Source organism: Pleurodeles waltl, chromosome 10, assembly GCF_031143425.1.
Source record: "Pleurodeles waltl isolate 20211129_DDA chromosome 10, aPleWal1.hap1.20221129, whole genome shotgun sequence".
NCBI lineage: Eukaryota > Metazoa > Chordata > Amphibia > Caudata > Salamandridae > Pleurodeles > Pleurodeles waltl.
Genome location: NC_090449.1, coordinates 180,887,602 through 180,913,875, shown reverse-complemented (window position 1 = coordinate 180,913,875; position 26,274 = coordinate 180,887,602). Strand labels below are relative to the sequence as shown.

General features: G+C 45.2%; 2 protein-coding genes across 3 annotated transcripts in view; one reads left to right on the top strand and one right to left on the bottom strand.

Moving 5' to 3' along the window:
• The window catches only part of EIF2AK1 (eukaryotic translation initiation factor 2 alpha kinase 1), a 339,056-nt gene that overhangs the window by 194,352 nt on the left and 118,430 nt on the right, over positions 1-26,274 (top strand). For both annotated transcript variants that reach the window (XM_069210157.1, XM_069210156.1), the window contains 2 exons: positions 1,162-1,270; positions 10,618-10,724. In XM_069210157.1, the coding sequence (XP_069066258.1) occupies positions 1,162-1,270; positions 10,618-10,724 (216 nt within the window). The remainder of the gene's footprint in view (positions 1-1,161; positions 1,271-10,617; positions 10,725-26,274) is intronic.
• The window catches only part of ANKRD61 (ankyrin repeat domain 61), a 63,635-nt gene continuing 59,683 nt past the window's right edge, over positions 22,323-26,274 (bottom strand). The window contains exon 3 of the mRNA XM_069209666.1: positions 22,323-23,352. Coding sequence (XP_069065767.1) covers positions 22,323-23,352 — 1,030 coding nt within the window. The remainder of the gene's footprint in view (positions 23,353-26,274) is intronic.

Below are 26,274 nucleotides of genomic sequence, written 5' to 3'. Positions count from 1 at the left end.
ATTAACGTTTTAAGGTAGGAAATGCTATGTATCTCCTTAAATAAATCCTTTTTCAGTCACTCTTCGGATTTTCTGCTACACACTTACTTGAAGTAGGAAGTCTTTTGAGCTCATATTTTTGGTTAGATACGTAAATATGTCACAATATCTCAGCCTCATCCATGATGTGTAGTTTCTGGCCATTAAAACTACATCTGTAGTTGCTATAATACAATGTGTTTCCCACTTATAATACTGAAAGTAAATATATCTGATGTCCTTAACATTTTATCCATTTTATGTACTGTCTTTCTCTTTGTGGCTGTAGGCTGTAGTTAAATAGGTGATAAGTAGTCTGTAGGTGAACTGTGTGTTGCTTTATTGATCCACTCTCCATTTATTAGTGTTCCTAAGCCTGGGTGTATTTGTTACTACATATGTCTCCATGCCATAACATTGCAGCCTCTACATTGACTTATCACTGCAACAAAACATTAACCATTACATTAACTATACATGGGCATCAACCCAAACCTAATTCTTACAATAAGCCTGGCCCTTACTGTAAAATGTACTTTAGCCTGCAGCCTTATGTACCTTCACACACTTTTCAACACCAATGAAACTATTCCTAACTTGAAAACACACACTTACCCCATCTGAGATCGTAAGCCTAACCAAAATCTTAGCATAAGCCTATGCTTACCCTTAACCATTCACACTGTCACCCCTGAGTATTTAGACATCTCTTACCATAAGACTAAGCAAAAGCCTACACCTAAACCTTGCCCTCAACCTAATCCTGCACATATCCCTAAAACTAACCCTAACACTTACTACCTCTAACTATACACTTAACATTGTCTGTTACCCTAATTCCTACCCTTTTACATTACTTTGTACTTAACCTTATTTGATGTACTGGTATGCTAAGTAGTGGTATTTTGTCTTTAGTGGCGCCTGCATAGTTGTGAGTCGATATAGTGGGTTCTAAGTAGTAAGAATGAACTTTGTCAGATGTCAGCTGAAAATCAGCTCACAGTTTATTTGCTTTTGTGGCTCTTATAATGGAACTGTGCTACAGTACATTTCTGTTGTTTTAAACAATAAATTGAAACTTCATCATAATCCACCAATCCTTGTGCATTTCCTTCTCGCAATTGGTGTATCTTTTTTGTTAAGGTGCAATACCATTTGATGCTTCACATACAGATGAAATTATGTGAACTCTCTCTGTGGGACTGGATTGTGGATCGAAACTGTAAACATGACGGAAGGACAAAAGCTCCTGGTGAGTTTGAGTGGTCTTCTATCTGTAATACTGGTCTTGCAATAAGGGTTCTTCTTGGAAAACATCAGTTATGTACCTTTTAAGAGTATATTTGAGTGATTAGCAATATGTAAATTATTTTATAATGACATACATACATACGACCCTTCACCGCTAAACAATCCAGACTGTTTGGAAAGAATTGTCTAAAATTTGGTCATACTGACTATGGTTTGCTATTACATTTTCTGTTAATGGTACGTCCTGTCCCTTCTTTCATGCCATCAAAGACATCCATTTGTAAAATAAAAAGGCAAGAATAACAAAACCTACCAGAACACTTCCAGGCCACTACCAAAGTCAGTTCTCAACATTTCTACACCACTATGAGAATTTGTGTTCAACATTATGCTGCTGTGAAAACCTGGTCCACCATGCCAGAACCCTCAGCAGTTCAGTCCCTCAAGAACCTAATTAAAATAAACCCTATCATATAAAAACAGGAGAAGAAATATATAAGATCTAAACTCTCAGATGCTTTCAACCTACCTGTAACAATCCACTGTAGTCGCCCATTCCTCATTCCTGATAAAGGCTCTTATTACAAGACCACCATCGGATAGGAGCCAACAGAGGCAAAGCTCTCCTCAAGACTATATGAAAACTGCACCACTCCTCGTCTGAGGCCCCTCCTTAATTCAACAATTGTAAAGCCATCAAGCTCATTGTTGGCACTTCCAAGACCCTTTCTCTTCCAGGTATTCCCCATTGCCTCCACAGCAAATATATTTACTTCAGTCCAGGCTCTTATATGGAGCCCTCCAGTATCATTGGGTCTCTCAAGGCAACAACCTATGAAGACCACTCCCACCTTCTATCATTAATTTGCCCCAAAGAGAGGCCCTCCACATTGTTGATGCCTCACCAAGTCAAAGAACATATCCAGATTCCATTAAGAGAGGGTAGATTTTTCCCCTAAAAGGAAACCATCCCTGGACCCAGCTGACTTCACCACCTTACACCCTATTACTCACTAGCCATTCAAAGAGTCATTGAGAAAACAGTCACCACTTAGCTGCAGGTTTTCATCAGAAAGAGTAATCTTCTTCAACACAACCAACACGTTTCAGTGCATGCTGCAACACTGGGACTCCATTTAATTGACAAGCCTCCTCAGCAACATCTCAAGTCTCCTGGTCCTGCTTCACTTACTCAGTCAACCATCCAGCTCTGATACACACCCTAAAAACATGCATGGGATCTTCAGGCACTATCTTGAAATAATTCATACCCTACCTCACTAGCTAGCACCTGCTCATACAAATAGGTTACAAATGATTGCAGAAACATGGAGTCTCCTGTGGAATACCCTAGGGTTCCAACCTCTTTAATTGCTACATGAAACCCCAAAGAAATGCATTCTTACTGAAAGCAGCATCAAGATCATTCAACACGCAGCTGATACTCACCTGAAAAAACCTCATCCAGCAACTTATAGAGGCTCAGCTTCTGCCTTGAATTAATCCAAGTTTGAATGTCAACTAACCTCCTGAAGCTAAACCCCACAATTACTAAATTCCTTCTGTTAGTCAACAGCACCAGACCACCTCATGTTCAGGCCTGGCTTTGCAACGTAAACGTATCAGACGTACTCCAACTGACAGATTATGCAAAGTCATGGGATTCACCCTTGACACAGACATCTCATTCAAGCAACACAGAATGACCAAGACAGCTTGGTTTCAACTCTCCCTCTTGTTGAATGTGAAGTAGGCACTCGTGGAAGACGACTTCAGTACGTCTGTACAAGTCTTAGACCTTTCCCATCTGTGGAGCGGCACAAGGCAACACCCTACATAACATTCTTCCTCATATCACTGTTTCATGCCTGAAAGATATCCTACACGCATTGGCTGTGTTCATCAATGACTCAGAAAAAATTCAACTACATCACCCTCATGTTAAGTCTTACACTGCCTCCCCTTCTACACAGGTTCATTTTCAAGACTAGCTGCATTGCATATAAAGTCCTTAAGAATGAGACCCAAACTAACTTGGCAAACAAAATAGTTGTTTTCGGGGGACAGTATCAGACCAAGAGGCTGGATATTGTCAGACTGGAGACAAAACATTGCAAGAATGGAACAATAAGAAGTCAAGCCTTCTCCATTAATGCTCCTTGGACCTGTAGCACCATCCCAATCCACATCAGATGATCACCGATTGTCCTACAATTCAGACAAGGGCTGAAGGACATACCTTTTCAAGGGGCTCTACAGCGGAGCCAGCAGTCTACCCTTAGCCTGATCTTATAGCTTGCTGGTGGCATGTTCTGTCCTCCGTTGCTCTTGAATAAGGATCACTTTATACAAATACTCACCCATACATACGCATACATATGTCTTTCAATCTGCAATACGGACACTGCTTCAACATATACAGAAAATAATTAAAGACTTGGTAGCCAGGAATATGCACACACCATTCACAGGCCCCTTATGCGCCACTAAGCTGCTACAGCTGCCCTTTACTTCCACTTGGCAAATAATAGGCGTCACTTCACAATTTTAAGTTCATGATTTCCTATTTTCAGCATGCATGCAACAAGCATCCAACTCCACCTTCTGTCTTCTTGTTGACACAGATTGTGGGAAATCTGGCCTAGGAAGCTGCTTAATTGCTTACCCAGATCTATTGCAGCCACAGAGCATTGTATCTTTGCACCCATGGACTGCATGTCTGTCTTCCACTTTTAGTGTTGACACTCTGTATAATACTTAGCAGTGGTATAGTTAGGAAGTGTAAGCCTTTCTCTCTGCCTTATGTGACTAAGTTGACAGTTTCCCCAGCCTTGAGACATCCTTTTCGAACATTATCTAATGGATATTGGATAGGGTCCAGCAAACTGGGAGGCACTGGTAACACTGGGGGAAACCTTCCGGTACTTCACACAACTAATTCCGGAGCATTCTCACAGGTATTCTACAAACTAAAGTTACTTGTAACTGCATCAATTTGTCCCAGTGACCTCAAGGTACATGAGAGTGATGCTTTTATGGGCTCATTCCTAGTCACCAGAGAGGCTTATCCACAATATCTCTGTGCCTTAAATAGATTGATACTCCAGTCCAAGCTGAAGCCATTAACGCTGTGATTTGGTCAGCCATAAGCTTATGTGTCTCAAAACTATTAATTGGAGCATGCATCCTAAAGTGCATATCAGTGTAATCCCCTTCATTGGAGACTGCTTAATTAATATGGCCTGGAAACTCTGGCAAATGTCTCATTTCTCACTAGTCAAAGAAGTACAGTCTAATACTAGTGAAGAATCTGTGTTGTGATGAATCTTCGAGGGCAATCATTTGTGATTGCTTCAGCTGCTAACTAGACGAACATCATCCATTCTCATCTTCTTTGACTTTGAATAAAGTGTACATTGGCAGGTGAGTGAGCTAATTTAGAGCTGTCCTTCTGAGCAGCAGCAGTGAGATCGAGATCCTGAACTAATTTCCTGCCTGGTCTTACTTTAGACCGCAAGCCAGATTTACAGGCAGTCTTGAATAAGGTAATAACAGCTATCGCTCAGCACCACTCTGGTGCATATAAATACAGCTGGCTAGGGTATGAATCTCAAATCTCATTTATGGTACCAAGTCCAGCTTAAACGCTTATGTCCTCCTGCTCTCAAAATCAGTTCACTAACTGATAAGACAGTTGAATCCAAGGTCTCTTGCTGCTGCATGCCCAATTGTGACGTCCAATAAGCCAGCCTTAAAAATGTTTTACGACAGGCTAGCTTATTCTAACGTATCACAGCTTAAACTGCTGTTATTTCTTTAAGGGCAACAAATGCAAAAATAATGATGGACGGAATGCTGAACAATGTCAAACATTCACCCTCACTTGACTGGAAAGAAGCATCCTGGGACCGATTTCGGGTTACCACCCTTCATCAGCCAGGCTAGCCCAAACTGCCAGACTAGGTCCTCCCGGGAGCAAGCATCCTGGGACAGGTTATACCCTAGTTATGGGTTCAGCAGCTGGGTATAGCTTGTTTCCAGTGACACAGATCTGTGACTGAGGTGAACATTTGACATAGTTCCGCATTCCGTCTATCATTAGTTTTTTTTTTTTTTTTTGCATTCTCTCTCGTGATAACGTCGGGAGTAGTATATAGACGCTGCCTTCGCGCAATGACGTCAGTTCTTTTCTTTCCACACCACGCACTGATCCAGAGAAGAGCTACCCTGGTCTCTTTTTGACTGACTTCAACCGTTTTGTCGAGTTTTTGTTGGAAATTTGGTGCATCGAGAATGTACCCGAAGACCGGTTTCAAGCCGTGCGAGGACTGACACCGTACAATGTCAGTGACGGATCCTTATCAGGTTTGTCTGGGGTGTCTCGAGCGCAACCACGACCCGAAGAGGTGCCCTGAGTGTCGGGCCATGCACCTGAAGGCTTTGAGGGAGTGGTCCCTAAAGCTCATAGCAGCCCGGCACTCGACTCCGCGCAAGTCCTGGTCTCGATCGAGAGGAAGGTCTCGAGACCGGTCGCAGAGCCACCACCGCTCTTCTTCTTCCAAATCCTCTGGTCAAGGTAAGAAGAAGAAGTTGAAGAGATCCCATCGATCTCCGACTTCGCCCCGTCGCTCGACGGACGCGACGCAGGAGGAGCATTCAAGCACAAGGCCTCCATCCTCTGAGCCTGCGTCTGGGTCGGCTCAGCACTTTCCCGAGTTTCCCTGAGCCGGAGCGACCCCCGCCCAGCTTAAAGAGTTTTATGAGCCCATGCGCCTCACCTTTAAGCGGTCCTACCCCGATACGGCGCCTTCGGGCCCAGTGGCACCGGTTGCACCCTTGAGACCTTCCCCGGCGCCGGGCCAATTATTGACTCTCCCGACACCTTACCAGCATCCCTCGGCTGTTCACAAAAGTGACGGCGGTGGTTGCAGCTCATCTGCGCAGGTTAGGGGTCTCAGTCTTCCCCTACCTCAACGACTGGCTGTTGAAGGCGGACTCGCCCCAGTAAGTCGTCTCACACCTTCAGACTACGGCGAACCTCCTGCACACGCGGGGGTTCACTATCAATGTGCCGAAGTCACACCTGACTCCCTCTCAGACATTCCCTTTCATCAGAGCTGTTCTGGACACAGTGCAGTTTCAGGCTTATTTTCCCGAAAAGCGAGTCCAAGACATTCAGGCTATGATTCTGATCTTTCGGCCTTGGTCTTGGGTTTCGGTGAGACTGACTCTGAGGCTGCTGGACCTCATGGCCTCCTGCATCTTGCTAGTAACACATGTCAGATGGCATATGCGAGCTCTGCAGTGGGACCTGAAGTTCCAGTGGGCGCAGCATCAGGGGAATCTCTCCGACATGGTCCAGATCTCGGAGGGGACTGTGAAAGACCTTCAGTGGTGGCTTTCGAATCCACATTGGGTCCACGGCGATCCCTCTCCCTCCCCAACCAGATCTCTCTATAGTGACAGATGTGTCACTTCTGGGTTGGGGCGGCTACATGGGAGAGGCGGAGATCAGAGGACTCTGCTCTCCGGCGGAGTCTGGGCTCCATAGCAATCTTCTGGAGCTCCAGGCGATCAGGCTTGCTTTGAAAGCATTCCCTCCCTCTCTCAAAGGGTAAGTGCTGCAGGTGTTCACGGACAATACTACCGCCATGTGGTACTGCAACAAACAGGGCGGAGTAGGGTCCTGGACCCTTTGTCAGGAAGCACTACGCCTCTAGACATGGCTGGAACATCAGGGCATTACCCTGATGGTTCAACATCTGGAGGGTTCCCTCAACGCATGAGCGGGCAAAGTCGGCCGTCGATGCACAGCTGATCACGAATGGCGTCTCCATCTGGAGGTTGCACAAGGTCTCTTTCAGCAGTGGGGAGAGCCTTGGTTAGATCTGTTCGCCTCCACAGAGAACGCGCAATGTCAGCTGTTTTGCGCTTTGGAATTTCCAAGGCAGCACTCGCTCGGAGACGCTTTTCGTCTTGAGTGGAACTCCGGGCTCCTTTCTGCCCAGAATTCTCAAGAAGATCTGGAACGACCGAGCCCAAGTCATCTTGGTGGCTCCGGACTGGGCACGGAGAGTATTGTATCTAGAGCTATTGAGCATGTCCATCGATTCTCCACTCAGACTGCCTCTTCGGGCGGATCTTCTGTCGCAGCAACAGGCGATGGTTCTTCACCCGAACCTGTCCAACCTCCGCCTTCAAGCGTGGAGATTGAGTGGCGACAGTTGACGACTTTTGATCTTCCACCCGAAGTCTGAGATGTTAACTTGGAAGCCAGGCGTCCCTCAACCAAAACTGTATATGCCTGTTGTTGTAATAACTTTGTGGCATGGTGTACCAACAAATCTGTTGATTCTATTTCTGCTCCTTATCAGAGGTTCCTCTCTTCATTCTTTCTTTGGCCCAACAGGGCTCTGCTTTGGGCACCCTTAAAGGGTATTTATCTGCCATTTCAGCCTTCCTTAGGTTACCTGATCAGCCCTGAATTCTTAAATCTCCTATTGTGAGTAGATTCCTCACCCATTTATTTCCTCCCACTCCATTAATCATTCCTCAGTGGGACCTCAATCTTGTCCTTACTTATTTGATGTGTACTCCCTTTGAGCCACTGCATAATTGTCCCTTGCGGCTCCTCACCTTCAAAACTGTCTTTCTTGTTGCTATCACCTCTGCTCGCAGGGGGGGTTTGCTTCAGGCCCTTTCCTCAAATTCTCCATACTTGTCTGTGCACCCTGACAAAGTAGTGTTGCACACTAAGGCTTCCTTCCTTCCTAAGGTGGTTATACCTTTTCATGTAGGCCAGTCCATCACTCTGCCTACTTTCTACGCACCCCCACACCCTTCCCATGAGGAGGCGAGACTCCACCGTCTGGACCCAAAAAGAGCATTGGCGTTCTACCTCAATCGTACTAAAGATTTCCGGGTGGACAATCAACTCTTTGTTGGGTATGTGGGTGCGAAAAAAGGGAAGGTGGTGCAAACGTTTACCATCTCTCGATGGGTGCTTCTTTGCATCAAAATGTGCTACTCTTTGGCCAAGAAGCAACCTTCTGAGGGCTTGTGTGCTCATTCCACCAGAGCAACTGTTGCTTCCACCGCGTTAGCATGCAGAGTTCCTGTCCGGGATATCTGCCAGGCAGCTACATGGACGTCCCTGCACACGCTTCCTAAACACTACTTCTGGACATTCAGGTCCAGCGGGACGGCTGCTTTGGTTGTTCGGTCCTGCAGGACTTCCTAGTATGATCTTGGTTCGCAGCCCACCAGCGAGGATGGCATTGCTTGGGTATCTATTCTAAGGTAAGAAATCTGCAACTAGAAGTCCCTATCAGATGTACAAGTTACTTACCTTCTGTAACAAAATATCTGGTAGAGACATATTCTAGTTGCGGATTCCTTACCGCCCACCCATCCTCCCCGCTTGCAAACTGATTTCTAGGGACAGGCATTCCCCTTTCAGGTCCTTAGCTCTGGCTCCCCAATCTCAGTGTTCCTAGTGGCTCTGAGCTTTGGCGTGGAAAGTAGTTAAAAGATACTGACATCACTGTGCGAAGGCGGCGTCTATATACTACTCCCAATGTCATCACAGCGACTATGACGCCAACGACGCCACCTACCGACACGCAAGGGTACTGCTCGAAGAAAAATCTCCGGATCCAGTCTGATGCAGGGGGGAAATTCTAACGTAAGGAATCTTCAACTAGAATATGTCTCTACCAGATATTTTGTTACCGAAGGTAAGTAACTTGTACATTATGTTGTCCTTTCTTTCATGCTACTTGTACAGTCTGCTTTTTTTCTCATTATCTAAAATTTCTTTATGCTTCTCTGGAGAATCACATTCCAAAATGATATTTTTTCTTTGCTGCTTGGTTCCACGTTTGTTTTCCTTTAGCATTTTTTTAGCTGCTTCCTTTCCATACATTCCTTTTGTATCTGGCTTCTGTTTCACCCCTTCCTAGTGTTTACCACACCTTTCAACCTGTTACCATTGTATTTCTCTTTTTGTAGCACTGTCACTGACTCAATGTTGGCTGCTTATTGCCTTCCTGCTTACCAGCTTTCTTTTGTTTCTCCGTGCCTATCTCATGCTGCACATGTGCGCAGATTTATGCACTTTGATATGTTCCTGTATGACCTTGATATTACCAGACATGCTGCTTCTGCAGCATCAGAGTGTGTGAGTGACGGAGGGCCTAACTAGGTGTAATGCTCCCAATGTACAATAGAGATATGTTGGTATGGATGAGGCTTGGGGTCTTAACAACCCGGGCTGGTGATGGCCTAGAGCCAGTACAACGAGGGGGTCGGTTGTGATGTTTGTTGTCCTTCACAATGTGACTCTGTACTAAACAAGTTCACCGGTGGAAGGGGTTTAATCACATTGTATTTCAAGTAGTTTTTGAGGCATTCCGTGTTGTACATTATGGAGGCACTCATTTTGGGTCCCTGCAAAGCGACTCTGGTCATCCTGTGGAGTTGGTTATGAATAACTTTAGCAATGTTACTGTGCATTTTCTGATGATGTATTTTTCCCCAATGCCAATAAAAATATTAAAAATAAAAGGTCAGACTCTGGATAGACAAATGTGTACGCTGAATATTGTTGAACACACATTTTCATACCTTTGTTAGCCTCAAAGGCCACTAGCCGAAACCTTTTTGTTGGTCGGTTAAAGGTTGTCACCTTCTATGCTCCCATCTGCTCCAGCCTAGTTTCCTGTCTCTACCCTTTAAAGTCCAGCAGTTGTTGAGATTATTTCCCAAAAAGGAAGCTTGAGTTTTACACCAGGTTCTTTTTGATTTAAAGATTGGATATTCACCTGTTCATCATCTTACCCATCACAAAGTCAGGCTAAAGGATGTTTGTCAGCCGGTTTAAGGGGTAACTGTCTTGATGGACATAACCAACATTTTTCTTGTGACTCAGAAGTTTCCCATACTAGTAAGAGGGGCACATAAATTCGATTATGTATCCCCATGTTGTGTGAATTTTAATAGCTTTCTTTTAGACTTTAAGATCAAATAGTCCCCTTCCCTTTGTGAAATGTACGGGCCCATTCCCTGACTTCCAGCTGAGGGGCTTTTTTAAAACTATAATTTTTGTTCTGTAATGGTATTGACTGCTTGTTTCTGTCTATTATTTTTGTTTATTTACTTATTACATGCTTCTCATGTAAAGCGTTTGTATGCTATGAGTCATATCCGCATTGAATATTTAAGACCACATAAAATGAAAAGTTACTGGTGGAACTAGGCTATTCCTGGAAAACGAATGCTTATATTTACGTTGCTTTTCAGCTTTGTAGAACAATATTTTAATTGTAAGGTTTCATTTGTGTTTTTCAGACCCTTACTATCTGGTGAATGCCAAGGTCACGCTGAAAATATTTAAGGAATTATTAGAAGGTGTATACTATATACACACCATGGGAGTCCTTCACAGAGACCTTAAAGTAAGTCAACAATTGACAGTGATTTAAGTGCAGCCTTTATTCTTTTTAAGTTATTTTAAATAAGGATTTTGCCATGCAATTACCTTAGCTTGCTCCTGCGTGATGTAAGAGAGATTTGTTAATTGGTTAAAGTTGACACTTTCAGAGTACCTTTATTAGGTCATTGATAAGTGCTCAATTGTAGTTCGAACTTTGAGGTACTCACACATTGTCCACACCACTTAACTGATTTTACTGTTATGGTCACGCTGTTAAGTTAATTTTTTCTTTCTATATTATTTTTACATTACAAAAAAATATAGTTATGAAAAAGATTTTAAAAATGTCTACCATCAGAAAAACCTAAGGAATGTGAGTGCATGTTTTAAAAACGTTTTGGCTGTTGTTAATATTTTTAGCTGTCAATTATTGATACGTTGGGAGCTTTCTGTGGTCTTCACCCATGAAGAGTGCTTATTGGTATGATTCAATATGTCATAAAATCTTAGCCTTTTATGTGTTGCAGGGTTTAGGCATGACCAAGGGCTTTGTGGTCCAAGTCAAATGTTTAAAAGTTTCATGCAGCACCCCAGAGAGTACAAACATGTGAGTCCAATTTAAACAAAATATTATCAAGGGAAAGATAAAATATGGAGTTCCAACATGAAGTCCCATCTAGGAGTACTAAACAGAGCAGGCTTGCTCCAAAACTATTAAAAATGATTTGCTGAATTAGCATGGAGCCAGAAATATTGGATACAATTCCTTTTTATTTTGAAGTAAATTTTATACTGAATTTTGTGATATTAAACTATTAAAATTCGTCATTATCAGGAAAACATTGACAGTCATTTAACAGAATATTGATTACAGAACTATGATTACAGATTTTTTCTATATTGTAGACCGACGTCTCTGTGCAGTGTCCCCCATTCCCTTTGCCTGTCTGTGTCCATCCTTTCAGGCTACATGTGTCCTGGTCCTTGCAAAAATAAATTTGGCTGATTCATCATTGGCTGTTTTCCTTAAGTGGCACCTCTTGAGTGCGGACTCCCTGATCTCAAACTACTGTCTTTTTGTGATAAATTCCATTCACACCACTTTTATTTTCATGTTTTATGTTTTCATCCAGAAATAGATTTCATTGTTGATTTCGAAGCCCTAGCTGTACCATGGTTAAATCCACTTCCTGTTTTCATAAAGCATAAGTCGATTCAGTCACACTGCATCCATTTTCTAAACATAAACTCCTTCTTAAGTGGTGGCATGCCTCTACCCCCACCTTCCCCGCCCCCCTCCACCCTCTGTTCTTTATCACACAATAAGTCTACTTATTCTACTAAAGACCCCTCCTTTGCCACCCACATAGCAATCTCACAATGTAGATACACTATCCCACACCTCACTTATAAGACAGTAAGCTGCTATCATGTTGCCTCAGTATACTTACTCACTCCCTTTTAAGGTGAAACCAAAGGGACGGTAACAATGTGGTGCATCCCAGACCTGGTCTGGCTTCTTCAAGTTGGTCAACTAGGGGCTGCCATTGAGTATCGAATTTATGTGCCATGTCACAAAGCCCCCGAGTTAGTTTCTCCATCATTATTAGTGCCCATAATTGGCCTGCCAATTCATATATTGTAGGATTTGTGGGGGATTTCTATTTCTGTGCTATTAACTGTTTTGCTGCAAGGAGCATATTTAATAGATGCTTATAACTTTTTCCTACCTTAGAATTTTCCCCAGGCGTCGGACTGGATTTGGAATTCTTTTGTGAGCATTACCCCGGCCTGTTGGTAGACAATGTCATTTGGCTCTGCATTGCATCATCAGCGTTGTTGGCATGAAAAGTAATGTGTGCAGTGCCTTATATAGGCTCCACCCCAATATGCTGAAGTCAGTTATTTTCTTTCCACGCCAGTCAGTGCAGATCTGTGAAGAGCTATCCCCAGTCTTTTTTGACTAACCCTTTTTTGACTTTTTGTCGATGTTTTCGAGATCTTGTCCCTGGTGCGCTGGGATGTCCTTTAGGAAAGCTGAACTTAAGGCATGTGGACCTGTCGTCAACAGATGTTGGTGACAGCCCCGCATTTGGTGTGCCTCTGTGATTGGAGTGCGGCCACAATGCCAAGACCTGTGACGACTGCCAGTCCATGCACCCCAAAGATTTGAGGGAGCAATCTTTAAAGCTCCTCACTACTTGATCCTGAAATGCTCAAGATCTTAGTCTATAGGAAGGTCCGGGGACAGCTCGCGGAGCCATTCCAGGCTCTCGTCACAGTTGAAGTGGTCAGGGAAATCCGGTAAGTCCTACTGACCCAAGAAGAGCACGAAGTCGAAGAAATCTTCGACTTCACCATGTCTGTCAAAGTCATCAGACGAGACAAGGTAGCTTCGGCATTCGAGGCCTAGCTTTGTGGTGGAACCTGCACCTGGGCTGTCTCCTTCCCAGTGGTGGGTCGCAGGGCGGCTAAGGTCCTAGACCTTTCTCTACCTTCAGTGGCAGTCAAGACAAATGTCTTGACAGAAGTGCTTCAGTCGGGAGTTGCCCCCACTGAAACTTTACTCCCATTCAATGAAGCCCTTATTGATGTCCTTCTTGGGGCCTGGTCCAAACCCTGCCCAGGGCATAGGACTATTCCCTACCACCATCGCCCCACCCCAGGTGACCCCAGTTTCCTCACCCAGGACCCACAACGAAGAGGTTGGTGGGTTAGGCCTCCAGCTCCAAAGTTAACCCCAGCCCAATCTCCACAACTGCACTGGCTCGGGAATCCAAAAAGGCTGGATACCTTTCAGAAGAGGATGTTCTCTTCCGCCAGCCTGGCATTGCGGTGCATGAACACTGCATGCTTCTTGGGCCAATACTTCCATTCCATCTGGGACTCTGTTGTGCTAGTGCTGCCCATGGTTTTGGAGTAGGCCAAAGCCTTCCTCTCTTAAGCAATTGCTTATGGAAGTGATGCAATGAAGTTCACACATAATACAATGTGGGCTCAACACGACTGGCTCGCTGGGCAGAATTATTTAATTGGCAGTGGCCCTTAGACGCCACGCCTGGCTGAGAACCACTTGATTTTTGGTGAATGTCATAACTTAGCTCTTGGACATGCCTTTTGATGGCTGTCTCAGTGTTTTAGAGAGACAGCAGACTCTGAGCTCAAGCACTTTAAGGACAGCAAGGCTACGGCTTGGTTCTTAGCCCTTTCCATGGCCACTCGCTAACCTCAATCCACCTTCCACCCCTTTCGTGCTTAGGGAAGGGGCTTCCAGCCGCATCTTTACACGTCCAGACACCCCGGCCAGCAAACAGCACAATCTTTTTGTGACCGAGGATGTGGTTCCCACAGACTGCATGGGACAGGTAGCCAGATATCAAACCAGTCCACCAATCCGATGGCATCCACAGCTTCCAAAACCCTTTAGTATGGCCTCCGACCATCATGGGCATCCATTGAGCTACAGAATATACCATCACCTGCACCACTCAAGGTCAATAATAGAAGACTTGCAGCTAATCCGAAGGGGCTACTCCATCCTCCTTGTGACCACCCCCCCACCCATGCAACCTACTTACGATAAGCTGATGGAGGACTACCTCTACATGATCCGTCAAGCGGTGTTAGCTGTGTTGGCTAAGGAAGCTATACCAGAAATAGGTCATGGGTGCTATTCCCTCTAATCTCTGGTCCACAAGAAAGATGGAGGCCTTCATCTTTTTTAAAAAAAAAATAGTTTAGAACTGCGTCTTCTCAATCTCTTCTTGAAAAAGTAGAAATTCTAAATTCTTGTGCAAGCCCAGTCTGCCCTAGACCCAGGACACTGGTTGGTATCGCTGGACTTACAGGGTGCTTATTTTCAAATCCCCATCCTGCCTGTCCAGAGGCATTACCTGCAGTTCACCATAGGCGCATGAGCGTTTTCAGTTTGTCGTGCTCCCCAACAGCCTTACAGTGCCCCTTGGGTGTTCATGAAAGTGATGGTGGTGGCTCATCTGGGGAGGGCAGACATTCGAGTCTTACCCTACCTCGATGATTGATTGTTGAAGTAGATCTCGTCCCAGGGAGTATTCTCACACCTTCAGACTACAGCAAACCTTCTGTGCTCACTTGGGTTCACCGTCAACATGCCGAAGTCACACCTGACTTCTAAGAGGTTCCCTTTCATCAGAGCTGTTCTGGATACAGTGCAGGTTGTGGCCTATCTTTTAGAGTGGCAAGTCCAAGAAATGCAGGCTATAATACCAATGTTTCAGCTGATATCCTGGATTTTGATGAGACTGACTCTGTGCCCTTTGGGCTTCATGTCCTTCTGCATCCTTCTTGTGACATATGCCCATTGGCATATGAGGGCTCTGCAGTGGGGCCGGAAGTTCCAGTGGGCACAGCATCAAGGGAATCTCTCCAGTTTGGTCCAGACCTTGGAGAGAATTGCAAAAGTCCTGCAGTGGTGGCTTACAAACTGCGGTTGGGTCAGTGACGGACTCCTCTCCGTTCCCCATTCAGAGCTGACTGTGGTGACAGATGCATTACTTCTGGGATGGGAAGGCCATCTGGGTAAGGTGGAGATCAGAGGACTTTGGTCTCTGGCGGAATCTGGACTCCACATCAACCTGATGTGCTCTGGGCGATCTGGCTGGCATTGAAGGCCTTTCTTCAGTCAGGGGAAGGCTGGTAAAGGAGTTCAGGGGCAACACTATCACCATGTGCCATTGCAACAAATAGTGCCTTTTGACAAAGGGCCCATGACCCCACCCGCTCTATGTCTCTGGACATGACTGGAATGTCAGGGCATTTCCCTGGTAATTCAGCACTTGGTGGGCTGTCTGAATGCCAGTGCGGACAAAGTCAGCCATCGATGCTTAGCTTAGCTGATTATGAATGGCGTCTCCATCTGGAGGTGGTGTAAGGTCTCTTCCAAAAATCAGGAGAGCCTTGGTTGGATCTGTTCGCCTCCATTGAGAATGTGTAATGCGAGCAGTTTTGCACATTGGAGTTTCAAAGGATGCTCTTGCTCAGAGATGCTTTTCGTCTCAAGTGGCGCTCAGGCCTCTTTCTGCCAGTACCACTCCTGCCCAGAATTCTTAAGAAGATCAGGAATGACCGAGCCCATGTCATTCACATGGCTCAAAATTGGGCACTGCACCCGAACCTGAAAACGCTTCACCTTCATGCATTGAGACTGAGTGGCAACAGTTGACAGCTTTCGACCCAACAGCCAAAGTCTGCAATGTTATCTTGGCAGCTAGGCATCCCTTCACCAGGATGCTATATGCCTGCCATTGGAGTAAGTATGTGGCATGGTCTACAGATGAACAAATTGATACCCTGTCTGCACCCCTTTCCCAGGTTCTTTTATTTGTGCCGTAGTCCACAAGGCTCTGCTTGGGCATTTTGAAAGGTTATTTGTCTTCCATATCAGCATTTATGCGGTTACCAGATCAGCCATCCCATTTCAAATCCCCTATTGTAAATAGGTTTCTCAAAGGTCCTCAACATGTTTCCACAAGCTCCTTTCATTATGACATGGGAGACCTCAACTTAGTTCTTTCATTTTTGATGTGTGCTCCTTTTGAGCCACTACACAACTGCCCTATGAGGCTCTTTACCATAAAAACAGTCTTCCTTGTTACGATAATTGCCTGGAAGCTCAGTGAGCCACAGGCACTGTCATCACAGCTTCCGTACCTTACCATCTACCCAGATAAACCGGTCCTCCGGTCTAGAGCATCCTTCCTACTAAAAGTGGTAACTCCCTTTAACGTGGTAGGTTCATCACTTTTCGGAGGGACTCAATCGGCTAGATCCAAAAAGAGCGTTGTCTTTTTGCCTTGTCTGCACAAAAGAGTTTCACTTTGATGATCAACTTGTTGTAGGGTATTTCAGAGCCAAAAAAGTGAAGGCGCTGCCGACATGGACCATCTCATGATGGATAGTTCTCTACATCAAAATCTGCTAGGAATTTGCCAAAAAGCAACCTTGTGAGGTCATGTTACCAGACCCCGTAGCACAACTGGAAATATTGCATCCTTTCAATCTCCATCAGGGCAAAATCTTTTTTCCACTGCAAAAAGTCATTGACTTTGCTCCCTTGATATGTTACGTAACCCTCTACAACTCTTCTTTCTGACCTGTGCAAAAATCCTCTCGCATTGTCCCTGGGATGAAGTCTTTGTTGCTATACAGAGATCTAAAGGGTGATGGGAAAGCAGTTAGTTTGGGGTTTTTGGTGCGTGTGTCCCAGATCTCAAAGGAGGATTTCAGTATCTCAGGTATGTGGAAAACTGGCTGTCTTGCTTGTTTAGAGAGCCACGGTACAGCCCATCTGCCCATCCCATCACTGATGCCTCCATATGCACCCAGTGGCATTGTTTAATGGGGGACCATTCAAAAAATATTTGAATCTTGGCTGCTTGGTACTTGCACATATCTGGAAATCTTAATCCTTCATTGCGTTTATTCGCTCACAATACAGACCATGATACCTATGCTCGCCTTCCTCCCCATATAAAGTGGTCTGTGAACTTTTGTAGAAGTTTTAATTTGCTGCTCTGCGTGACTTCTGTAGGGGGTAGAGCAGTCGGGGAAGGATATTCTGTTTAATGACGCCCAACCTTCCTAACCAAACGATATACAAAGGTTTCCATTGGGACACGTCAGCTTTGATAGTGTTGGAAAGCCGTGGATAATCAGCTGCATATAGTTGATGCAGGCATTGGGTAATAAACACTCCCAAATATTTGAGTTTATTATCTTCCAAAAAGTCCGATCTCTGTGCTCCAAGATCCTGTCACCAGGAGCTGGAAAAATGAACCGAGGCAACTGCCACTTGCTGAGCATGATGAGATACTGGTGGGCAGTGACTCCTTAAAGGCACAGACTCTTTGCATATCATATGCAAGTTCAGTATAATACCCACAGTCCGAGTACATGAATATAAATGTGCACAAGTATTACAATCCAGCATGCTAATCAACATTAGAGCACACACATGCGCATATGTATATGAATGTATATATAATATATTCTTTTTCAAATGCAGTCTGAAGCATTTGGCCAATATAGCCGCCTTAAAGGCTGTAAAACATTACTATCTTAAGTGTCTCTCCAGGCCTTACTGAAGAAATGCAAACATCTACAGCAAAAGAGATATATTGTAAAACAAGTGCTCTGAGATCCCCTGGAAGTGAGCGGGACTATTCAGTACTTATGATTTCAATGGAGATTCTCCTGTGAGTGAACTAGGATTACAGGTATGAAACCATTCCTTCCTGTACATCAGGATGACTGTCGCCACAGAGCCACCATGCTAAGATTCGCTGAGCCACAGTAGTGAGATGGCGGCCAGACACTCAACAAGTTGATAGGCTGGGCCAATTAAGTATCTTGCCCTTGATTAAGTACATAGACATTGAATATGTGACATGGTTTCCCCTTGTGTAGTCCCTTCAGGTAGATATAACGACCCTCTGTGTCATATTTATAGAATTGCGTCACTTTGTAGGGAAAATCCTTGTGTATCTCAATCATTACCCTGCACTTTTTTTATCTAGTGGAGGCAGAGATTTGGGTGGAGTAAAGTTTTTCTCCTCAGGTGTGTGTCCAAGGCTTTTATGTGTGTTTCCCCAAGGCACACAACATCCGTTGCTGGCTTGTTAATTTCTCTCCGCACTCTATGCCGCTTAACTGAGTTGTTTAAACCACTAACAATCCATGCTACTATAAGTGCCATCGTTTTGGTTTGTCAGTTCCTAGTTTCGTTTACACCTTTGGCACGGATTAAACGTTGTAGCCGTGGGTAGGCACCCATTAGGGCGTGTGCTGTCTGTGGATGTGAATAATTCTATAGGTTTGTAGGACAGAGAAATCCATCCTCTTTCTCTCCCCCTCAATATTTTCCCTCTAAAAGCTTCTCAGGTGTGAAAAAGAAAGGAACCAGCCCCCTCCCCCAGTGCATGATCAGTCATCCAGTGCCCTCTGCTCCATTCCCCCCACCCCCTATTCTGCCTCTCTTGCTCTGGTTATACAAACAGAGGCCTTCATTGTTAAGTATCTACCCCCTCATCTTGACGTTAACCCGAAAGAACACATCAGTTTACCCTGGTTGTATGCCTCTTTAAGGCACAGTGGGCCTCCATTCTTCATAGTCATCATAGTCTCAGTGGTGAATAAATGGTTACAAGGTTTCCATATAGGAAAGCATAGTGAGCCTTTCTAATGGCATGTGGCAGTCTGTCAGTACCTCATTTACGCTTGGTTCTGTATCGCTTTGGGCATCTCTCTTTAGGGTTCCGTCACTGTTCCGTGCCACACCAGGTAGGGTTGCTGCACTCTCCGTGGTGGTCCTAAAATGTCCTGAGCTTCTTCCGGCATACAAATAGTGTACATTTTCGAGTCTTTCCCGAACCATTTGGCAAGAGAGAGCGTTCAACAATAACGGATTTGAGGATTACGCAGCTCTGCTGTAACAGAGGCTAGTGTACGGTGCTTGTATAGCGTGGCTTGAGAGGGAGCTTGATAGAGGTCAACCCGGTGGCCTAACATTGGAATCCTATCTATTTTCCTGTCCGCATTCAGGATCTCGTCTTTCAGCTGGGATGGCTATTGTGTCCTTTGTTCTCGAGTTTGATGATGATCTAGGGGCTCTGACCCTCGGTTCTCTGATGACAGGTATGTTCTCCTGGTCGTCTGTCAAGATTGCTCGAAACAGTTCCGTACAGAATTTTACAATGTGTTCCTTCCTCAGACTCCCAGGCATGTCTAATTTGGATGTTATGTGCGCTTAGTCCAAATCAGTACATTTCTCTCACAGGTACACAATTTTAGTTTCCAGTTTCGCCTCAGAATCTTGCAGTTTTTCGATGTCCTGGCTCATGTTTGATATAGTCTTCATCGGAGGCAACTCTCTTACCTAGTGCGTGGATTTCCTTTGAAACATCGGCCAGCCCAAAGGTCAGATCGGTCTTTAGAGCCTGCATTTGGCTCGCTGTCATGTTGGTAAGTTTGCTGTGCAGGTTCCCAAGATGGCTTTGTAGATTCTTTCTTCAGGGAGGCACTCCCCTCTTCCTTTAACACCATTGCGTCCTTAGCTCTCTCGTTGTGGGGAGGGGTGGCCCCAGCAGTCGGAGATTTTCGTTTGATTTCAAGGTCACATATTCATAGGCCAGAACCCTGGATTCGAGTCTTAAGGGTGCTAATCTTACTGCCAAGTCATGTAATCCCAATGCAGTTCAGTGAGGAACTGCCAGGTAAATCCTAACCTCTGTTGCCTGCCCTCTGTGCTCCTGCTGGAGAATGCCATTTGTGAATTGCCAGACTAGTGTGCAGCCAGGGCTTCAGTAGGGTCTAGCTGAGGACGGTGATTGAGGCTGGGTCATATGGGGCTGCAGGGCATGTGTCAGGTTACATTTCCCCGGATGATATAAAGTCCCTGCCTCTTCTCTTGGCAGGCCCCAACGGTGTACACTTACTTCACTGTACCCACTCATGCCTCCAAACTTATGCCCACTCGGGGGTTGGTTGTCTCTTATCCCACTTAGCGAGGGCATATCATTTGTGGCTATCATGACAGTGCAAACAAGGACTCATTTTGGTGACGTCATAGCCGGTGCAGGCCCCAGGTGGCTGCCGTCAATCGCACCGTCCTCCACACCTGCCTCCGTGCCTCTTTGGCTCCAGTAGATAGACCGTGCCACCAGTTTCTCCTTAGTGTATGCCAGAAGTGGTCCCATCATCACAGGCATCTGTGTTAAGTGCCTCTGTATTCTTTACACATGGTGGGGAGCCCCAAGAGGAGGCCTGCTGCTGGAGCTCACCAGTCGAGCACCAAACCCATTCAGTTGGAGGACACACCCAAGGTAAGTATTTATAACAGGGATGCAGACGTCTCCGGTCCCCACATGTCTCTGTATTTAACTGGCTAGTTAGCCAAAAAGAGAGATGGTTTTTTTTTTAACCTCCATTTTTGCTTTCCCCATCAAATCTCAAATTTGAATCTACCTACCTCTTCTCCTTTGGTAAAGCAGTCACCAGTTTCCTAGTACGTATATGCTCACCTTTAGTTCTTTAAACATTATTTGATCGCTTATTCTCAAAAACATATTCTTGAACTAGTTGCCATCTACCCCACCTTCAGTCTTTTAGCCTTCTCCCCTTGACAGGTAAAATGCTGAAATAGCTGCTCTGTGATCATATTACCTTATATCTGAGCAAACACCGATTTGTTTTTAATCTGGTTTTCATCTCTTCCGGTTCATAGATACTCACCAATATCTGTATGGTGATCATTTTACCAGTGCTCTACGCATACATAGGGAATGAATTTCTGTGATATTTGTGCTGAGTTTAGCGAAGTCAGTCAGTCACTCAATTATATTCACCAATTTGTGAGCCATACTGTGTCCTCACAAACCTTCACAGGTAACCTTTTGCCATTAACAACAACATTCGCATCCCTATCTCTCTTTGATTGTGTTTTTGTTCAACACCTCAGCGTCAGGTCTGTTCCCTAAGTCAAAAGCTGGCAGATGTCTTATGTGGTGTTTTTGATGTGAGTCATAACTAGTCGGTGACAGCAGCTTCGGAAATGCAGCATACACAAGCAGAACAGTTGCAGTATCTCTGAGATGTATTAAACTGAAAGGCACGAATAGTTGGTTTGTTAGCAATTGCAGCATTTCCTTTCACGCAGAGCCCTTTGCTCAGCCAAGCGGAACCTGCTCTGCGTTCCCAAAATCCGAAAGGCAAGAGCAGGTGGAAGTTCATTTTTTTTTCTTTTTCTGATGTCGAAACGGTGGAATATCTTATTAGATCAGAGGAGCATCCTCTGAGACTCAATTTAGGAGTCTTTTAAAAACGTATATGTTTAGAAGAATTGAATTTTAGTTTTTTTCTCTTGAGTCCCTTTAATGGATTGGTTTGTCTTTCCTTCTTGCTTATTTTTATATTGCTCCTGTTACCTAGCGCCGGAATGCTCCTTGTTGGAGCAGCTGTTTGCGCTTTATACATTTTATTTAGTTAATTATTTCATTCATTTTACAAAAGAACCACAGACATCATTGCTTACTCTGAGTTAGTACAGATCAGTAATGCTGAATACAAGGAATTTATTTAATGTGCCATCACCAGTGACAAAAATGGACAGCAGTTTGTTGAGTGCTGAATACTTTTAAGGCCAAAGGCTATTAGATTTCATGAAGGGGGTCTTAAAACAAAAGAATTTGTTTTCTAAAAGCCTTCCGAGTTACTAAGGTGGGCCTAGCAGATGTTAAAAAGAAACCCTGCCGTCAGAATGGAAAAGATCAAGGGATTGCTCCCAGCATAGGTGTAATCCGATAGAAGTAACAGTGAGTACCTTATCTAGGCTCATACTAGAAGCCAAGATAGGCTGGCCTGTGATTGAAGATTCTGGCCATCTCTAGATTTCAGTCAGACAATAGAGAAGTGTGGCAATGAATCCTCTGTGAGGACCCTTAACCACACAAGCTACAGGAGACCAAACTAGACCATGATCATCAAAGTTGATATAAATTGCAGAATTCAAATTGTGTTTGCTGGTTGTCTTTAATATTCCGTAGAATGTTTAAGGACCCACAGAAACGGAGGACATTTCATGTTTAGTTCACCCCCTCAAGTTCATGTTTCCCAGAATCTGGAGCAGTTCTTCTTGGAGTGTGATAGCTTGCAGCTGTTTCATTTCTGGGGTTAGTTGTAGAAATTCTGAAAAGTCATGATAGCTATACACAAACTCACAAAGCACCCCTGGAAGTAGTTGTTTTACATGATATTTGTGTTTTTCTCCATATGTGTTTCTGATTGTAATTCTGCAGATATCTTGCAAAGGCATGGCATCTCGAGACAAGTGCAGCAGAAAATCCTTTTGCTTTTGAAACTCTGGAAGTAGGAGACCACTGGGAAGATCACCTCGGTTGTTGGTCAACCTAAGCGGGTATGAAAGACTTAGCAACTTGCTAATCAGTGAAACAGATCTTAGATTGGCACGCCGTTGAAGAAAAACAAAAATGGGAGATTCTCCTAATTTTGTTAAGCTATTCACATCTGCTTCAAATTTCAAGAGAAGGTCCACAATTTCCTCCCTTCCTCCTTGGCAGGCATCATGAATTGCTGCTCTTCCTTCCTCATCTTGCACATTGACACTGGCTCCATTTATTAAGAGTAAACGAATGCAGTCTGTATCAGTGCCCAGAATCTTACCTCCTTTTGCAGAAGCAGTACATACTGACAGCTTTAGAGAAGTGTTCCCAGAATGGGGAATAATGCTGTTAACATTGGCTCCATGCGTGATTAACATTTCTACCATCTTGGTGTTAAGTGTACCTGCAGCCATGTGAAGAGGTGTCATGCCATACTGATCCATTGCATTTACCCTTGCTCCGTTCTGAGCTAGAATAGAGATGGCCGGGTAGGCTCCATAGCGTACTGCTAGGTGTAGTGGGGTTTGTCGGTTTTCACCCTCAACCTCTGCATTGATTTCAACTCCGTGTTCACAGATAATGCGCAAGCATGCTTCTGTTCGGTTTTGCATTGATGCCATGGCTTTCTGAAATGTGGTTTTCTTTTCAGTCCATTTTGGTATTATATTTGGCCAGTGTGTTATTATGAGATGTAGCGCAGTGCGGCCCCTGAAGTCTCTGTAAAATAACATACAACATAAATGTTATTGTAAATGGAATGTTCGTTTTTAAGCTTGAGTAGTAAAAATATGCTATTTATGATTCTATGATACAAGTGGCACTATGTTATTATGTTGATCCTCATTACACATTAATTAGTTAAGAATTATCACCTTGTTAACTTGCTGGATTTCTGAAAAAGGAAAAATTTAATGATGCTTCCTTCTGGCATAACGTAAAACTAGTGCTACAACATATATTGGTTCGCCAAGTACACAGTATAAATCTGAACCTCACTGCATATGCTATACTGCTACACGCAGAGTGGTACTGCAGAATGGTATCTGTCATAACTTCAGTTGCTGTCATGACGGTGGCTCTGATGTATGATAATTTTCTCATTTTCCTGCACTAACTTACCCCATTAAAAAAATACATTTAATGTCTGTCTTTACATATATAGCATGCAAACAAGAAGCAGAGAACTCTGGATAGTTCTCAAGTTTAGGTGGAGAGCAGCTCCCCTATAGTGCACCAGAGAGCAACATTGGCACTCCAAAACTGCTCACTTCAAATGTCTGTTTTTCTAACAAAGCTTTTAAGCATTGAATTACCACAATCCAGTCAACACCCAGCTAGAAAGAGACAAAGGGTCAGACTTAGAGTTTGACGGACAGGTTACTCCGTCACAAACGTGATGGATATCCCATCAGCCGTATTATGATTTATGGATATAAGGAGTGTTCTACTTCTGGTGCGTTGAGGATATTAAGACCGACCGACTTCAAGCCCTCTGAATCTTGTCATCGGGTAATGTCCTAGACGGATCCGCACCTTGCAGTCATGCTCTGAGTGTCCGGCCATGCATCAGAAGGCTTTGAGGGTACGGTCCCTGAAGCTGATGGCAGCCTGACGCTTGACTCCGCACGAGTCAAGTTCTCGGTAGAGAGGAAGGTCCCGGGTTCGGTTGTGGAATACTCCATTGTCGTCCCCCCCACTCCAAATCCTTGGGGGGATCTGGTAAGTTGAGGCACAAGAAGTCTAAGAAGTAGAAACGTTGTTAGACTTCTCCTCATTTGTAAGCCAATGAGATGAGGGAGTGTCGATGCTCTAGGCCTCGCTCTATGGAGCCCGTACCTAGGCCGACTCCGCGCCTCCATGAGTTTCCAGGAGACAGAGCGACCCCCTGCCCAAATCAGAGTTTTACAAAGCCATGTGCCTAATTTTTGGGCGGTCTGAAAACCACTGGGGCACCTTTGGGCCCCACAGGGTCAGAAGGGGCCCCTTTGGGTTTTGCACCGGCAGCTTTGGCCTTGGGGCCGAGGGCCACCAAGGATCCAGACTGGAGTCATCGTACCACCCGACATTCCCTGATGCTCCCCTACCGTGACTTCGGAGATGGGAGCTTCATGCTCTGTGGTGGTGAGGAGGGCAGCAGAGGTCCTGGACCTTGCGTTGCCCTCAGTTGCCGTCAAGACTAATCTCATGTCCGAGTTGCTACAACGGGGAGCTTCCACTTCAGAACTCATGCTCCTGTTTATAAGGTCCTCACTGACGTACTTCTAGGTACCTGGTCCAAACCCAGCACCCGGGCTACTTTGAAAAGGACGATTGCCTGCTGCCATTGCCCTGCTCCAGGGGACCCACATTTTCTGGTGCAACACCCCCATGGTGACAGTTACCCAAGCCTCTACCTCCCAGGGCACGTTCCCTTCCACCCTCCTGGATAGGGAATCCAAAAGGTTGGACACACGTGGGAACAAGATGGTTTCTTCCACCAGCCTCGCATTGTGGTCAGTGAACACAGCATGCCTTTTGTGCCATTATTCCCACATGCTGTGGGACATGGTTGCGCAAGTGCTACCACAGGTCCCAGCGGAGGCCTGGGCTGGACTCTCTCAGGCTGTTGCCGATGGGAGAAACGCAGCTAAGTTCACAATACGTTATGGACCAGACACACCCGACTCCCTAGGCAGAGCAGTTTTGTCAACAGTGGCCCTGATGCACCACGCCTAGCTGAGGATGTATGGATTTTCAAAGGATGTCCAAGCTACCTTTAAGGTCATGCCATATGAATGGCACCCGTCTCTTTGTAGACAAGGCAGACACTCAACCCCTTCAAGGATTCTCAGACTGCGGACAGGTCCTTGGACTGCACACACCCTCTCCACCCCCACTCCCACCCCAGTCTGCATTTTGCCCCTTTTGTGGCTACAGAAGGGACCTCCAACCACATCCATTTCTGGACAGCCAAAGGGCTGCGCATGCTTCTCAGCCTTTGCATAGCTACGGTCAAGGGATCCACTAACCTTGTGGATCAGGTGGTCAGCAGTCTTGACAGCCTGCACCCCTCAACCGCCCCCTCTCCCCCCTTCCCCCCCCAAAAGACCTCTAAACCTTCTAAGTCTGATTCTCCCCCACCATGGGCCAGTTGCGGCAGCATTCACCACCACCTGTTCGACTGGCAATCCTTCAAATAGGTGGGTTTTGCAGATAGTCCGTAGGGGCTAAGCCCTGCCCTTCAAGACTAACCCCTCCATCCATGCCACCATCCTACAATCGGATGATGGAGGATCATTTGTCCTTTCGCCACAAGGAAGTTACCGGCCTCTTGGCCAAGGGAGCTATAGAGAGGGATCCCGTGCCAGAAGTAGGTTGTGGTTGCTATTCCCACTATTTTCTGGTCCTCAAAAAGGACAAGGGCCTTCATCCTGTCCCAGACATACGAGCCCTCAATCTCTTCCTCAAGAAGGAGAAATTCAGGATGTTCACGCTGGTTTAGGTCTTGTCTGCTGTGTTAGACTTGCAGGACGCTTATTTCCATATGCCCGTCCTGCCTGCTCAGACGTTCATCGCGATTCATGGTAGGCCATGAGCACGTTCAATTAGGCGTGCTCCCCTTTGGCCTTTCCAGCGCCCCTCGGGTGTTCACTGAGGTAA